Source organism: Hypanus sabinus, chromosome 6 (assembly GCF_030144855.1).
Source record: "Hypanus sabinus isolate sHypSab1 chromosome 6, sHypSab1.hap1, whole genome shotgun sequence".
In the NCBI taxonomy this organism is placed as follows: Eukaryota; Metazoa; Chordata; class Chondrichthyes; order Myliobatiformes; family Dasyatidae; genus Hypanus; species Hypanus sabinus.
Window position 1 is genome coordinate 48896287 of NC_082711.1, and position 17040 is coordinate 48913326.

Consider the following 17040-nt stretch of genomic DNA (forward strand, 5'->3'; position numbering starts at 1 on the left):
TGCCATTTTTCAGACTATTACACCAGCTGGTCCTCATCCCGCTACAAATGTTGATACTCTTCCTCACTGGCCACTACAAACCCCAATCTTGGTGTAATTTGACAATTGGCTCATCCAGTTTACCACATTATCATGCAGATTGTTGATTTGGATGACAAACAACAAAGGACCCAGCACCGATCCCTGCGACACTCCACCAGTCACAAGCTTCCAATCAGAGAGGCAACAACTCCGAAAGCTCTCCGGCTTCTTCTGCGAAGCCAATGTCTAATCCAATTTTCTACCACATCCCGAATGCCGAGCGACTGCACCTTCTTGACTAACCTCCCATGTGGGACCTTAACAAAGGCCTTGCTAAAGTCCACAGAGACAACATTCACTGACTTGCCTTCATCAACTTTCCTGGTAACTTCCTTAATACACTCTATTTGATAGGTTAGACATGACTTACCCTGCACAAAACCATGCTCACTATCCCCAGTCAGTCACTGTCAATTCAAATACTTACATATTGGTCCCTTAGAATACCTTCCAATAACTTTCCTACCACTGATATCATGCTCACTGGCCTATAATTTTCTGGCTTATTCTTAGAGCCTTTCTTCAGCAATGGAACAACATTAGATACCCTCTAATGAATTGTGGGCAATTTCACTTTTTTAAAATCTGTTTTGTAGATAAATCTTCCACTGAATGAGTTAGGGATCCATCTGATTAAAATAGTTAATATTTCAATCCCACAGATTAATCATACACAGGTTGGGATTTTACACAGAAATTGAAAACTGAAATTAATTCTTAATATATTTGTAGGTTCTGTCTCTGTAACCATGCAGATTAATGCAAGTTAGTTTCACTAACATCTATAGATGGAATCAGATAGTAATGGTTGTAAAAGTGAACTTGAGGTACAGAGTCTGTGGTGGAGCAGGTGTGGAGATGCATCAAATTCCACTTATCAGTACTGCTTGCACAATTGTTCCTTATGTTTGCCCTGGAGGCGTGCGGACTACAACTGATTAATTTATGGTATCCACCGTCAATGTGTTAACCTCTGAGCCAAAATAATTGATTCTCCAATCACTGATTACAACAAAAAGGTGATGACCTTTCGGTACCCATGCTCTTGATTGCCAGATCAGTCTTCACCTATCTCCAGGTGGTATTTTGCTCCACTTTCCAGCTCTGCTTTGAAAAGAGTAAACTTTCATTTCCAAGGTAGGGTCCCCTGAACCAAAGTGTGAATTACTCCCACTTCCCACAGATGCTGCTTGACTGGCTGAGTTATTCCAGCATTTCTGGTTTTGATTTGGATTCCAGCATCTGCAGTTTTATTTGCTTTCTGAGCTAATAGCCATAATCTATAGACAAAAAATTCAGATACCGACATCCTTCAGCTATCTTTGTTAAATAAGCACAGTGGTTCACAAGAGGTGCTCAGATGGGTTGGGTCAATGTAAAACATCATAAAGGTGAAATACAAGGCAGAAATTTTATTGCCCTCTAGCAGACTAATCTTCAGTTGAGTGGTTTTTAATATTGCATTAAAATGCAAAATAGACTGTTTTATTTCCATCTTGATTGCTGAGAGATGCATTATCAGAAGAGGTTAGAAAGGTTCAGACCAGATTCTATTGCAAGGTGTGGAGCCACTTCAGTGCTTTCGTTCTGCCCTCACTGTCTGCACTCCACTGAAGGAATGACCAGGTCAATTTGCAAACGCCTAACAAGGACAGAGGCAACCAATCTCTATGGTGTATCAACTTACTTTCCAACATGTAGTCCCACTTTAATTATGCTGCTGTAACAGCCACACATAACTCAAATAGTTCATAGTCACTAACTAAGAATTACTGGAGTCATTATTTGCCCTATAATGCCCACTGAAAGTAATCTTAGCTTTCAATTATTCTGAAGGGCACTCTGCACTTATTACACCAGAGACCAAAACTAATTTCTACACTCAGAAGTTCACAGTGCCAGTCGGTTATTGAACGGTGCTGCAATTTATAGCTCACGATGCAGCACAAGGTGAAAAATTCTTAATCCTAATTTTCAGAACATGCATATTACCTTCATAATTAAAATACTAACTATGAAATCCATCTTAAGCCTGTTACAGGCCATAGCTAAAAACATAAAGGAAAAGAGCAGGCAGGTCATGTGCCGAGCCTGAGCAAAACAGGAAGAGATGGCTGGGGAAGGGGGGTGGTGTTGTTTGAATTGTTCTTTGTTTCCCCATTCGTGTTATCTTGTCCTTACACACCAAAACTGCTTACAACAGCACAGCTTTCTACTACTCATATAATAAGGAAGTATTCCTGCTACTTTCAGAGGGATTGTGATCTGAACATCTTTGGGTAACAGAGTTTGGAACAGATCTGACTCAAAACTACAGAAGTTAGTTCTTCCGTTCAAAATCACTCATCAGTTGCTTCATCATTAAACAGTAGTTTAAGTGTTTATGACCTCCATGAATTCTTTTGATTTTCAAGGTCTATATTGTTAGGAGAAGATTATTTCATGGTGCCTTGAGAGAAACAACATGGAAAAAGTCTCTTCAGCCTGCCAACCATACATTAATAATCAACCACTACTTACATTAATCCTATAGTCATTCCTTTTTAAATTATCTCCATATTCTTATCAACTCCACCCAGATTCCCCCACTCACCTACACACTTGGGGCAATTTACAATGGCCAATTAGCCTACCAAACCCAGCGTCTTTGCGATATGGGAGGAAAGCGGAGTAGGCAGAGGAAACTCGCAAGGTAGCTGGGACAGCGTGCAAACTCCAGGTCTCTGGCACCACGAGAGGAGACAATGTTCCCACCTGCACCATGCCAACCAGAAAATATTATTTTCAGGTGAGCTACTGAAGGAAGCATAATGTGTGAAAAAAATGCAAGTGACAAAGGAGAAGCTAAGTATAAAGAACACGGGGAGGAAAATGAATACGTGAGGAAATTGGAAGGTGAGGTCCAGCTTTCTGGCGAGGGATAAGAAGAGGTAGGGTACAACACATTGAAGACGGGGAGGATGGAGGGAGATCAGTAAACAGCTGTGGAACAGGAATAATGAGAAAGAGATCATTGCCCCTGTGTGAACATACGAAAGAATATTGGTCTATTTTTGTACTCTCCTGCACACATTGGATTCAGGACAAATCAAGCTTCTGTTCAAACACTCTTTTATATGTGTTCTTTTCTGCTTTTGCTTTCCTTCGCAGTGGATTTTGTTATATTTACATTGTAGAATTGTCCGTCATTCTGTGAGATTTCTCTTTCAGCTTACTTTGTCCAAACTGAAAAACTTTGGCTGCCCTGATTTTCATTCACCTGTTCATCATTTCTCACTTGAGAACCAATCTTGCAACTCGTTTCTGAGTATTTCCCAATCAGTGGAATGGCTATCTGTGCTCTGTAAATCCAGACTGTATTCTCTCACAGTTGCAAAGTACTTAAACAGGCTCTCTAACCCTTACCTCTATAGATCTAATTCTCTGTGCTCCACACACATTTCCTTCTTCGCCCAGGAAATATATTACTTGCTCCCATAAGTATTGATCTATGTATTTTCTGCTTAAGTGCATCAATGCAAGTTTCATGTAGCAACAAAGTTCAAGGTAAAATCATTCTTTGCCTTTACTCCTTCCTATTTCTAGTATTTCCCCACATCATAATCTTCAACTTTACACTTCTCCAATCCCGGCCTCAAGTTTAATTTGTTGCTTATTAGGGTAAATAAAAATGAACTTAACATTCTTTTAATCCACCGTTTCAATGAATCTTTATCATCATTTGAGTTCAAATCCCCTTTTGTACATTATTGTGAAGTATGTTTGGCGCATTCTTGTGAAGTACTTTAGCATTTCTATCTGCATATTTCTACATAAATACAATTTGTTGCAATTCATTTGCCACAGGTAATAATGATTTAGATGAAGGGATTAAAAGTAACATTAGCAAATTTGCAGATGACACAAAGCTGGGTGGCAGTGTGAAATGTGAGGAGGATGTTAGGAGAATGCAAAGTGACTTGGGTGAGTGGGCAGATGCAGTTTAATGTGGATAAATGTAAGGTTATCCACTTTTGTGGCAAGAACAGGAAGGCAGATATCTAAATGGTGTCAAGTTATGAAAAGGGGAAGTACAACGAGATCTAGGTGTTCTTGTTCATCAGTCACTGAAAGTAAGCATGCAGGTACAGCAGGCAGTGAAGAAAGCTAATGGCATGTTGGCCTTCATAACAAGGGGAGTTGAGTATAGGAGCAAAGAGGTCCTTCTGCAGTTGTACAGGGTCCTGGTGAGATGACATCTGGAGTACTGTGTTCAGCTTTGGTCTCCAAATTTGAAGAAGGACATTTTTGCTACTGAGGGAGTGCAGCATAGGTTCACAAGGTTAATTCCTGGGTTGGCGGGACTGTCATATGTTGAAAGATTGGAGCGACTGGGCTTGTATACATTGGAATTTAGAAGGATGAGAGGGGATCTGATTGAAACATATAAGATTATTAAGGGATTGGACAGGCTAGAGGCAGGAAACATGCTCCCGATGTTGGGGGAGTTCAGAACCAGAGGCCGCAGTTTAAGACTAAGGGGTAGGCCATTTAGAACAGAGTTCAGGAAAAAACTTTTTCACCCAGAGAGTTGTGGATCTATGGAATGCTCTGCCTCAGAAGGCAGTGGAGGCCAATTCTCTGGATGCTTTCAAGAAAGAGTTAGATAGAGCTCTTAAAGATAGCAGAGTCAAGGGATATGGGGAGAAGGCAGGAACAGGGTACTGATTGTGGATGATCAGCCATGATCACAGTGAATGGCAGTGCTGGCTCGAAGGGCCGAATGGCCTACTCATGCACCTCTTGTCTATTGTCTATTGTAATAAGCCCGGCAAACAATTCCTTGATGAGAATTTTAAAAGATGCTACTGATCTGCATGTTCTGGTAAAGGGTCTTCAAAGTGCGAGGTTAATTTCAGTTTCTTTTTCTACTGATACTGTCAGCTCTTCTGAGTGCTTCAAGAATTCTGTTTTAATATCCACTGTATTAGCAGACTTAACTGCCAATATAAATCCTACATTCTAATATTTTAAAATAGTTGAATAGGAAAATGTTGCAGATATAAAATACCTGAAAATAACTCATACTAAGATACTGTTCCAAGGTTCCGCTGATGTTGCTGACTTATTTAATATCTGCAAATTTTAATTCAGGTTGATTCTATAATAACTGCTAAAATTTTCTTAGCCCACTGCAGCAATGCAGCAAACCATTAAAAAAAACCAAGCCCCAAGATTAATTTAAATCCCTTCACTACATCTGAGTGAATTCCGCAGTAAGCATGTCCAGTTAATTAATGCTTTAATCATAATACATCCTGAAACTTCACACTTGATGTACAGTAATTGGCCTTTTAATTTACCTATACTTTAAAGCAGTGCTGTACACTTCAAGTACGGTAGTCTGTGAAATTCCCCAGAGTACTTTTTCTAAAAATGTTGAAAAGCAACTTGGAAATTGGTCCAAGACCAAGCCGTAATCTTTAGTTTCTCTGCACTCCCTCAGTTTTATCTGAACTACATCCTTTTGCTCATATATTTTAACAATCTGGTGAAATTCCTCGTCTTTATCTTTCAGGTTCTCCATCAATTTAGGGTAAAATAAAACTTATTCATGGGAAAAATATGCTAAAATAGGTGTAATATCAAAGTTATTCTGTTCTAATCTATAGCTATGCATCTCTTTCCCAATAACATTTCCAGCACTTTGATTTCAGCACACAACATTGTACTCCCACTCACAACTATTCAAGAAAAAACATAGACCCACAGGGACACATGACTAGACCTCAGCCAATTTCAGTCAGAAGTCCAACAGAAAGCAGTAAATCTGTCACCATTAAAAAAACAACCATTTGATTGGAGATTATAGCAGTAATTGATTTCCTATATTTTAAGGAGCCAAAGATATCCCAACAGGGTAAAGAACAACAAGGGTTAACTGACTGATAAAAAGAAAAGTACAGATGCAGGAAATTAAACAAAAATCACAAACCAAACAGAACATTAAAGAAAAGGTTTAACATTTTAGCCACAAATAATCGGCAGAACATAAAAGTCTTCTTAAATATTCTAAGGCAAAAGGATAAGTTGCACCATTTGAAACTTTAATGCATTGTACTATGTTTCAATTACATCTTCCTAATCCAGTCAATACAGCTAATTCCTGATGTTCTTACTTCATGAAATGCATTAGAGAAGAGAAAAAGAATGTGTAATCACCCACCCACTAGCTAGCAGCAAGAGCCTGCAGTTACAAATCAAGTAAGACATGATTTAGTGTCTTTGAATATTACAATTCCATTGCTGTGCACACTAAATGTGGACACAATTCTCAGAAGGCTGAGTGATGCTTAACATATACGATGCAGATTCTACTCTACAAATCTATACTTAGTGTCTTGGCTGCAGTATAAAAGCAACATTAAAATGACACAAGCTTCAGCAAAATACAACAGCATTTCAACTGGTGCTCAGGATCGTCAGGACCCACACCAGCAGGTTCAGAAAGAGTTTTTACCCGTCAACCATCAGGCTCTTGAATCAGAGGGGATAACTTCACTCGCTCTAACACTAAACTATTCCCAACAAACCAATGGACTCACCTTCAAGGACTTTTTAGCCCGTGTTCTCAATATTTGTTGCTTATTGATTTATTTATTTTTCTTCCTTTCTTTTTTTTTACAGGTACAGTTTTGTTGCCTTTTGCACGTTGGTTGTTTGTCCTGTTTTGTGTGGTCTTTCACTAGCTTTATTGTGAATGGCCAAAAGAAAATAAATCTCATATGGTGACATATATTTGTATTTTTCATTTTTACATTTACTTTCAACTTTGAACTTTGGCAATGGGGTAGATATTGCTACATTGGAAGTAGGTATGTGTTGGATCTCCAATTGTTGTTAACACCGCCATTTCTCTTCAAAGAGAATGGTGAATCTTGACAGAGAAGATGCTGGCCTCTTGAAGGAAGTGAAATAAAAGAAGTAAAAAAAGCGCTAATATATTGATTGCACAGGCAGAGCCGTGAGAATGGATCTCAGGGTAGTGGTGTGCTCTTCATGCATGATGTGGAAAGTCAGGGTGACCTCTAGTGCCCCTATGGACGTTCATCTGGCTGCTCCTTACAGACTGTGCTAGGGAGCTGGATGACCTACTGATCACTCAGGAGGCTGAGGGGTTGGCGGACAGATAGATATAGGAAGGCAGTTTCAGGTTGACGGTCAGGTGAGGGAAAGGAAGTGTTAGACAGTGCACAGTACATCTGTGCAGCCACTTGCCTCAATACCTTGGATACTGTTGGGGGCCGGGGGGAGGAGAACCTACCGAGGAAAGCAGCAGCAATCAGGTCTCTGGCTCAGAGCCCAGGTCTGTGGCTAAGAAAGGAAAGGGTGAGATAGGGAACAGACAGGAGATTCTGTGGATGTGAAAGAGACTCCAGCATGGTTTGCTGCCTCCCAGGTGCCGAAAAAAGGGATGTCTCGGATCGAGTACAGAGCACTCTAAAGGGGTAGGCTGAGCAGTCAGAAGTTGTGCTACATATTGATATTAACGATGTTGGTAGGAAAAGGGAAGAGGTCCTGAAAAAACAGAGATTGGGAGCTCGGAAGGAAACTAAAATGCAGGACCTTAAAGGTAGTATTGTGTGCTGCTTGTGTCACACAGCACCGTGGGGAAGAACAGGATGATATGGCAGATGTATGTGTTGCTGAAGAACAGGTGCAGGGACAAAGCTTCAGATTTGTGGATCACTGGAATCTCTTCTGGGGAAGATATGACCTGCACAAAAGGGACGGGTTACACCTGAATTCTAGACAGACAAATCTCGTTGCAGGCTGGTTTGCTAGAGTTGTTGGGGAGGGTTTAAACGAGGCTGGCAGGGGAATGGGACCCAAAATGATAGATCAAAGGATGGAACTGATGCTGTGAAGGTAGATGCAGTGATCAGAGCGAGTGTGAGGAAGGATAGGCAGTGGATAGGGCATTAATGCAGGGAGTTGGGTGGGTTAAAATGTGTTTAATTTAATGTGAGAAATACCAGGCACAAGGATGGTGAATTCAGAGCATAGAACAGCCCATGTAACTGCAGTTCTACATTGTGGCCATAACAGAGACTTGGATGTCACAGACTGCCGTACGTTCTAAGGTTTCGGTGTTTCAAAAGGGATAGGGAAGAAGGTAAAAGTGGGGGCATTGCTAATCAGGAACAGTATCACAACTTCAGAGAGCCAGGCCATCATGAAGCGATTGTCTACTGAGTCAGAAGCAGGAAGGGAACAATCATGCTATTTGAAGTATTCTACAGAGGCAACAATAGCAACAGGGATAATGAGAAGCAGGTTGGAATGCAGACTTTGAAAAGGTACAGAAATAACGGGGTTGTTGTCATGGGTGACTTCAATTTCCCTAATATTGATTGGCACCTCCTAAGTGCAAGAGGGTAGTTGGTGCAGAAATTATAGGTGTGTCCAGGAAGGATTCCTGACAGAATATTTGGACAGATCAACTAGCAATGAGCCTGGTCAGGTGACAGACCTCTTGATAGGTGAGCATTTCTGAGACAGCAAACACATCTCTGACCTTTAGCACAGCCTTGACCAAGGATAGGAGCAGATCGCAAGGAAGTGTATTTAGTTAAGGGTGGGTAAATTTGATGTGATTAAACAGGAATTAGGAACAGACATTCTCAGGGAAATGTACATTGGAAATGTGAATATTGTTTAAGGATTACCTGCTCGGGGTTCTGATAGGTTTGACTCAATGAGGTAGGATGAAGAAACCATGGTTGATAAGAGGTGTGCAACATTTAGTCAAGAGAAAGAAGGAAGCATACTTAAGGTTTAGGAAGCAAAGATCAGACAGGGAATTACAAGGTAGGCAGGAATGAGCGAGAGTGAGAATCGAGTCAATCAGGGATAAAAAAAAAGGAAACATGTACCTAAAGAGGAAGAAGGGTGGGGAGATCTTAATAACTTCTTTGCTTCAGTATTCACCAGTAAGAGGGACCTTGATGAATGTGAGGACAGCGTAGAACAGGCTAATACGCTGGAATACGTCGAGGTTAAGAAAAAGTATGTGCGAGAACTTTTGATAACTCCTCATGGCTTGCCAGTACCAAAAGACTGGAGGGTGGTAAATATTACTGCTTTGTTTAAGAAGGGTAATAGGGATAATACCGGGAATTCGGGACAAGTGAGTCTTACTTTAATGGCAGGCAAGCTACTAGAAAACATTCTTAGAGAGAGGATTTATGAGTATTTGGAGAAACGTGATTTAATTAAGGATAGACAGCATGACTTTGTGGGGGCAGGTGTTGTCTCCTGAGCCTGATTGACTTTTACAAGGAAGTGACAAAACAAATTGATGAAGGTAGAGTGGTGGATATGGGGTGTATGGGGTTTAGCAAGGCGTTCAACAAAATTTCCCATGATAGTCTCATTCAGAAAGTCAGGAGGCATGTGATGCAGGGAAACCTGTTACGGTGTCTGGAGAACTGGCTTGCCTATAAAAGGAAGAGGGTGGTAGTAGACGGAGTACATTCTGCAGTGACGAATGATATTCTGTAGAGATCTATTCTAGGCCCTCTTAGGGATTTTTATCAATGACTTTGATGACAAAGTAGAAGGGTAGGTAAGTTTGCAGCTGACATGAAGGTTGGTGGTGTTGTGGATTTTGTGGAATGTTAGATAGGCACACAGATGAAAGAAAAATGGAGAGCTATGTGGGTGGAAGGTTTGGATTGATCTTAGAGTAGATTAAAAGGTTGGCACAGCATTGTGTTCTACAGTTCTATATTCTATTTTCTTAAGGCAAAATCATAAGATTATAAGACCATAAGATACATGAGCAGAACTAGGCCATTTGAACTCTGTTCTGAGTCTGTTCTGCCATTCAATCATGAGCTGATCAAATCCTTCCTGTCAAACTCATTCCCCCTCCTTCTCCCCATACCTTTTGATGTCCTGGCTAATCTTCTGCCTTAAGTGCACTCAATCCAGCACAGCTGATCCCCTAGTAGGTCAACAACAAGCTGTTCTAAAAGATCATCCCACAGACATTCTACAAATTCTCTCTCGAGATCCAGCACTGACCTGGTTTTCCTATTCCACTTACATGTTAAAATCCCCAATGATTATCATAACATTTCCCTTCTCTCACTCCTTTTCTGTCTCCTGCTGTAATTCATAATCCACATTCTGGCTGCTGTTTGGAAGCCTGTATACAACTGCCATTAGGGTCCTTTTAACCTTGTCATTTGTTAATTCAACCCATAGATACTCTACACCTTCCGATCCTATGTCATATTTTTCTAATGATTTAATATTATTTCTTATACACAGGGCCATACCCCCCCCCCCGCCTACTAACCTATCTTTCCGATACACCGTATATCCTTGGACGTTCAGCTCCCAATGGCAACCATCCTTTATCCAAGTTTCAGAGACGGACACAACATCACACTTGCCAATTTGTAGCTGAATTTCAAGACCTGACAAATAACTCTTCTCAAAGCTACCTCAAAGTTGCTTTGAGCAATAGAATCTATACTTTTGAGAATACAGAGGTATCTTAACATCAGTAATATCATGTCGAAAAAAAAACAGCAAAAAGAAAATTCCATCAAACCTGTGACCTTTTATGCAGCTCCTTTGCAATGGAGCATGTAATGAATATGCTCCAGCATAAAACAATGGCATCACCAATGCATGTTACTGAGTATTTTTAATTTTAAGTCAAAGGAATATAATAGCTACCAATCTTGCCATTCTTCAGTTCACTGACTTTCTCTCTCTTTGGAAGAGCATTATGAGTAAGTAGAGCAAGGGAAAATTGTGTCTATTTTCCTTTCATGATAATATGCCTTCTCATTTTTGCTGCTGATGTGTCTTTCATTGATGGAAGAAATTTAAGAAGGTTCAACTTCTCCACAATCTTCTTCAGACTTCTTGCAGCAGTTATTTCATGACTGCAGTAGAGAACTCTAACCCTCACTGTTGAGATCAGGCTGATGTAAATTCTTCCAGAAATCATAGCCGACCCAAACTAAAGGTAACTCAAAAAACCTCAATCATTTGCCCAATTCCTCACGAAGAGTCTTTTGTCTTGAGGAAGTGGAACACTAACAAAAATGTTCCAGATGTCCTGCTAACATCCTTCCAGGAGAAAATAAGTTGAAAATAAAACTATAAGGATCTGTCCTTCACCTTCTGTACCAAAAATCACTTAAAGATCTGCTGGTTTCTGCCTTCTTTGTGTTCTTAACTTGACCCAGAAGCCTTACTATGTGCACATGTATCTTCAGCTGAGAAGAGGGCTGAAACGTTACCCCCAATTATTCCTCAAGATTTGCCCAACAGATAATTAGAAGCATAGCTATTTTCTGTTTGAAACTACACGGTTCAACAAGATGTTTCAGAAATACATATAGCATAAAGTTGACCTGCACTACTGGTTGACAAGGACATGGATAGCTTGTCTCTGTATCACTGTATGGCAGAATTTAACAGTAGTTATAACCTTTGGCATCTGAGTGAAATACCTATTACAGAATTTTTAACAATTTCTTGTTTGAATCCAAATCTTATCACAATCAATTCAAAACCTAGCTCTTCGAGGGGAAGTATTTGGATTCTGTGGTAAGGTTCTAGTCTTCAGCACAAAATGTGAATAGGTACCTGTGATTGTCTCAACTGTTGAAGCTGCAGGCGCAGGTCATGAATATTCCTTCGTAAATCATATACGTTGCTTTGAATTTGCAGCTGGCAGGAAATGGAGGGCTGAGCATCCACACTTGAAGATTCAAGAGTAATCCTGGAGGTTGTACTTGATGCACCTGCAGGAATGAATTCCTCCATTATTTATAAGAACAAAATAGAAGCCCTTTCCTGATGAGATCGAAATATAATTGCAAACAATGCTAAACATAATTCTTAAGAGCGACGTGGCCCTTTCCAGTATGCAGATGTTTTAAGATACCCAAATGTTTCTGATTTAACACCGCAAAACACAATTTATGTGACTAATGCACAAGTATCTATTTTAATCAACAAATCTGGATTACACAATAAAACATAATTCACCCTGAACTGAGAAACTTGAATTTGGAATTTAATAATACACATTATCATTGGAAAGATCGATGTGAGTGGAACTGACATTCATATGATTAGACAGAAACACTTCACACTAAAATTAATTTAAAAGGTAAACATGCTAAATTTTATTTTATATATTTTGCATGCATCATCAAACACTGGAAATAGTTTATGCAGTTTTCTGAAATGTAGAAGATTTAACCTCACCTCACTTTGAAAGCAACCACAATTATTATTCTGTATTTTTCGCTTTTGGATTAAGTACGAAGAGTCTGCTACAAGTTTGCAAATGTTCCTCAATCACTTTTACATATTTTATTTGACTAATCAGCTCTGGAACTTGAATTTCAAACTAACCCTTCAGATGGCATGAGTCATCTCTCCATAATCACTGTTAAAATCTCTAAACAAATAAATGAGTCGCTAATCTGCTCCTTGCTGAGTTTGAACCCCAGACTGTGGGATAACCATGGTACTATGTAAAAATGAACAATCTTATTAGAAATCCGTAAGAAAGGTCACAGTAGCAAAAAATATCACCATGAAGCAATAAAAACAGTAAAGAAATTTAACCAATTTACAGGTCTTTCCTACTCACTTAGGGAAGAGGATGTTCTAAAAATGATGGCAGCCTCTAAATAAGCTAAGCACTCAAAATCTACAATCATTTCACTCCAGGAAATACAGTACCATTTGATTTTCAAACCCCAAAGTTTGAAACCACAACGTAGCTTCTTTGTTCAACCTCGGCATAGAATGTGAAACAGGACACAGGAACTGGTGCTTTTGGCATTCAGAATCCCCACTGACATTTTACTCCATATGACTCTTCCACTTTATTCTTAATAGGAAATGGCTCCCATGATTTCCAAATAAGTCATGATGGAATGGCAGAGCAGACTCAATGGGACAATTAGCCTAATTTTATGCTCTTTAATGGTTAAGTTCAAGAGCTTTATGGCAACAGTGAACAGCAATGGTTCCTTCAGGGGACCTGTGGAATGCTGCTCACGTCGAGTTTCCTATTTGTGAAGCTTTATCACCTCACTGTATCCTCACACCTGCTACTTCCCTCAATCCAGACCACCCAGTGCAAATCCACAACTGGTGAAAACTCCACACCGACTTCAACAAATGAATCCGAGATTGATCAGGCACAACTTATCCAAACAAACAACTGTCACAAAGTACTGCACAATCCTATTTCTATAACTAGGCACTTTAATCAGTTTCCCACAACAGACTGACACCAATAAGTACATACTGGTTTCCTTATATGTCATAATGACTAACTACACCAAAACAAGGCTGCCTGCTCAGTTCTGCATTTCTTGATCCTTGCTGGGTTCTGCACAGAAAGACTGAAGAGCATGGGGAGCAGGTAACAAAGTTATATCAATGCTCAGAACTCAGCTCTTCCCGAGCAGCACACTTAGCAGCACGTAATAGCATATCCACAGAGTTCATGTTTTAAATAAATCAAATTAATTTGCCAAGCATACACATACTTCATTCTGGAATAAATGCTCTCAAACCAAATCCACAGAAGAGGCAATACAGGTGGTTTTATTTTATTAAAATATCCTGAAGCTTCCATTTCTCAAGAAAATGTATTGAGCTGCCGTGTCAGGCAACTGAAATAACCCAAACGTTGCCTAGGTCAAGCTGAGAACTTCAATAAAAACTGAAATTAAAATAACAAGCAAAGGTTCACATAGAGAATGAAAACCATCTCTGTGTGCACGATACCAATATCACACAAAGCCTTCGGATTCCTCTCCTATTGACCCTGGTGCAGGGGTTACGATTTGTTTTTAATATTTTTGAGAAGTTCTGAATCTATTTTTTCAAGATATCCTGAAGCTAATGGAAGTAGCTATCCAATCTGCTGGGTTGAGCTTGTGAATTAAGACATACGTACACCCAGGCCGTTCAGTTGGTATTATGAGAACTTTCAAGTCAGTAAGTAACAGGTCAACTTCAAGATTCTGGGTTAACATTTCAGTATATTATCATATTTTAAGGACTGATTCCCTTTAAGTAAAATTCTAAACTACAACCCATTCTCCTGAGCTGGCATTTGAGAGGATGAGGCTATTGAATGCCCAGTTTCCAAAGAACATGATATTCTCCTGCATTGAAACTAAAGTTGGAGCTGCCAATTTGCTCTTGTGATGCATAGCAGTCGTATTTACTCACAATGAAAGATAAATGAATATTATGCATGGTAATATTCATGGTATAGCAAATGTTTTCAATGGGGATTGATGAATAATTACCTGGTGCCTCAGTGCTGTTGGCTTGTGCTGTAACTTTCAGCTTTTCACTGAGAAAAGAAAAAAAATTAATTGTGTCAAATTTTAATTTCCCGTGTAAGTATAGAACTGTTTGCTGTGATTCTTGAAATAGGCCATATAGTGTAATGTGCAATATCTGCACAACTACTACTTCTCTCTTGAAAATCTAAAACAATACAGAAAATTCTAGAAACAGAGAACAGGCTAGGCATTATCTGTAGGGAGAGAAAAAGCATAAATGTTTTGAGTCAAAGACTTTGACTTTGCTCTTCCCACAAAAATGGCCTGCAGAGTAGTTCAAACATTTTACATTTCCTCTGTTGCTTTTCCCTTACCTGGAATTTTCTTTGGTACCACTGCCCCCCTTGAACAGTGCAGATTGAACAAGGCCTGTCAAACTAGCAATCTGCTTCTCCATAGCTTTCATTCGTTCCCTAAGTTTAAAAAAATGGTATTAATTAGTTAAGTGTATTGGAACATGAATAGTCCTCTCAGCCCCAAAAACCTCCTCAAGCACTTAATAAGGTCTGATTGCAAATCAACTCCACTCTCCTGTCAGTTACCATCCCACCCCCTTTAAAATATTCACAGAAACAGTCTCCACTGCCATTTGTGGAAGAAAGTTCCAAGAAGTCCAGGCTCCCTGAGGGATAAAGAAGTTTGCTTCATCTCCATCTGAAAGCAGCAACCATTTATTTTTAAATCGTGGCCTCAAGTATCAACAGATATGTAGAAGAAATATCAAATAATGTCACCATATTTAAGACTCCATCTAAAATCACTCTAAGGAAATGAACTGAATTTCATAATGGAACTCATTATATTCCTAAAAGGACCAAATTTCTGGCAAACTCTATTCTCCAAGAGATAAATGTCTATGATGTACTGGTTAGTAAGTGTTAATAAGTTATGAGCATGCTATATTGGTGCCAGAAGTGTGGTGACACTTGCCCAGCACAATCTCACTGGTATGATTTGATGCAAATAATGCATTTCACCATACGTTTTGATGTTCATGTGACATATAAAGCTAATAGTTAATTTTTACTCTTTGCTCATTATTTTCATTTTCATTCTCAAGCTCTGAGCTACATTGAGGAGATCACAGCAACTAACTATCCCAATAAAGCTGAGCTGGAGCTAGTGAGCTTTCTTTCAGTGATGATGGCGCTGGCAAGGCATTTACCATTTAAAGTCAGCACTGTTCTATAAATCTAACTAGGTAATAAAAACACTGTAGCCCCACTCAGTAAAGGAACTCATTCTATTCACAGTCCACCCACAGCAGGCTGCTCATTACAAGAAATTCTTCAACAGCAAAAAAAAATGTGAACCAATGAATGCAGGAGCGCACCTACTTAAGGACCATTTGTAAACAGCATTTATATCCAAAAAATTTATACGTTTGAATCTATTTGAGAAAGTTAATTGTAATAAGCATTGAATATCATTATGCTGGCAGTTAGTCTTCAGGATTTAGACCACTTATAAGTAAAAGCCTATCACGACCTTCAAATAACAAGCCTTTCATGCCTCTGGCACAGACCCCATAAATCAACCAGATTCCTGGGAATTCCAATCATGTGAAAATAGCCCACCTGTGGTATGCTGGTCTGATGTGTTAAACTGGTTCTTAAGTCGAATGTTGTGTCCGTCTGCTTCTCATGAATTATTTTAACATTGGGAAGTGGTTTTCATGGCAGGAGATGAAGAAAATAGTTGGTTCAGTGTGCTCAATTAGTGTAATCAAAGCTAGTGACTTTCAGGCATTTACATAAATGTTAGCTGTATTTGTTAGCTGTAATTTACATAAAAGGCATAAATGTTGCATAATAGAAAAGCCTGAACACACATTCTCATTTCAGGGTAATGTCTGCATTCATCACAATAGACAATCAAAAGAAAAACATCTAAAAATAAGTTGAAAATTGCTTCTAGTTACATTTGCCTATTATCTAAGGCTCAATATCTTTTCACATTGCAAATTCAACAGACTTGCAAAACCAACTGATCCAGGGAAAAGAGCACGAAGTGTAACGCTCAGCAGAACCACTAGGACAGTTGATGACCTTGATATTTACATCAAGTCTAGGCAGCCCCTGATGATCATTTATTTGGATCTTGTACTGGTCCGGACTGGTAAAACAAAACTGTAGACTATGGACTTCAGGGATGGTTCCTTGACAACAGAGAATGAAGATTACAAGGAAAGAGAACATAATAGCAGCAGGAAGGGTTGTTAGTCATAACAACGGTCAGTCATTACAAGAAAATATATGGAACAAACTGGGATGACGTGACATCAGGGCTGGAGTAGAGAGGAAAAGACTACAATCAACACCAGGAGATGATAACATTTTTGGGAGGGATCAGGGAGCATCCCAGCTCCCCTTAGTTCGTTATCAGTGGCAGAACAGGCAGTCTTTCATTGCCAACTTTCTCTAGCTCATGCAGCAGTAGTTAGTGGAGTCTCCCTGGCCTTCAGCTGCATTTAAGTGTTAATAAAATGTATTCCCTCATGGTGACGAGCTCTGGCACCACAAACCTTGTCAAAATAAAAGCGAACTTGTGGATGGATGGGCACTTTGTG

General features: G+C 39.5%; 1 protein-coding gene across 10 annotated transcripts in view; it reads right to left on the reverse strand.

Annotated features, from left to right (window-relative positions):
- The window catches only part of LOC132395448 (sickle tail protein homolog), a 640240-nt gene that overhangs the window by 49911 nt on the left and 573289 nt on the right, over positions 1–17040 (reverse strand). For all 10 annotated transcript variants that reach the window (XM_059972075.1, XM_059972076.1, XM_059972078.1 and 7 more), the window contains 3 exons: positions 14786–14884; positions 14433–14479; positions 11734–11891 (listed from right to left, as the gene is read on the reverse strand). In XM_059972075.1, coding sequence (XP_059828058.1) covers positions 11734–11891; positions 14433–14479; positions 14786–14884 — 304 coding nt within the window. The remainder of the gene's footprint in view (positions 1–11733; positions 11892–14432; positions 14480–14785; positions 14885–17040) is intronic.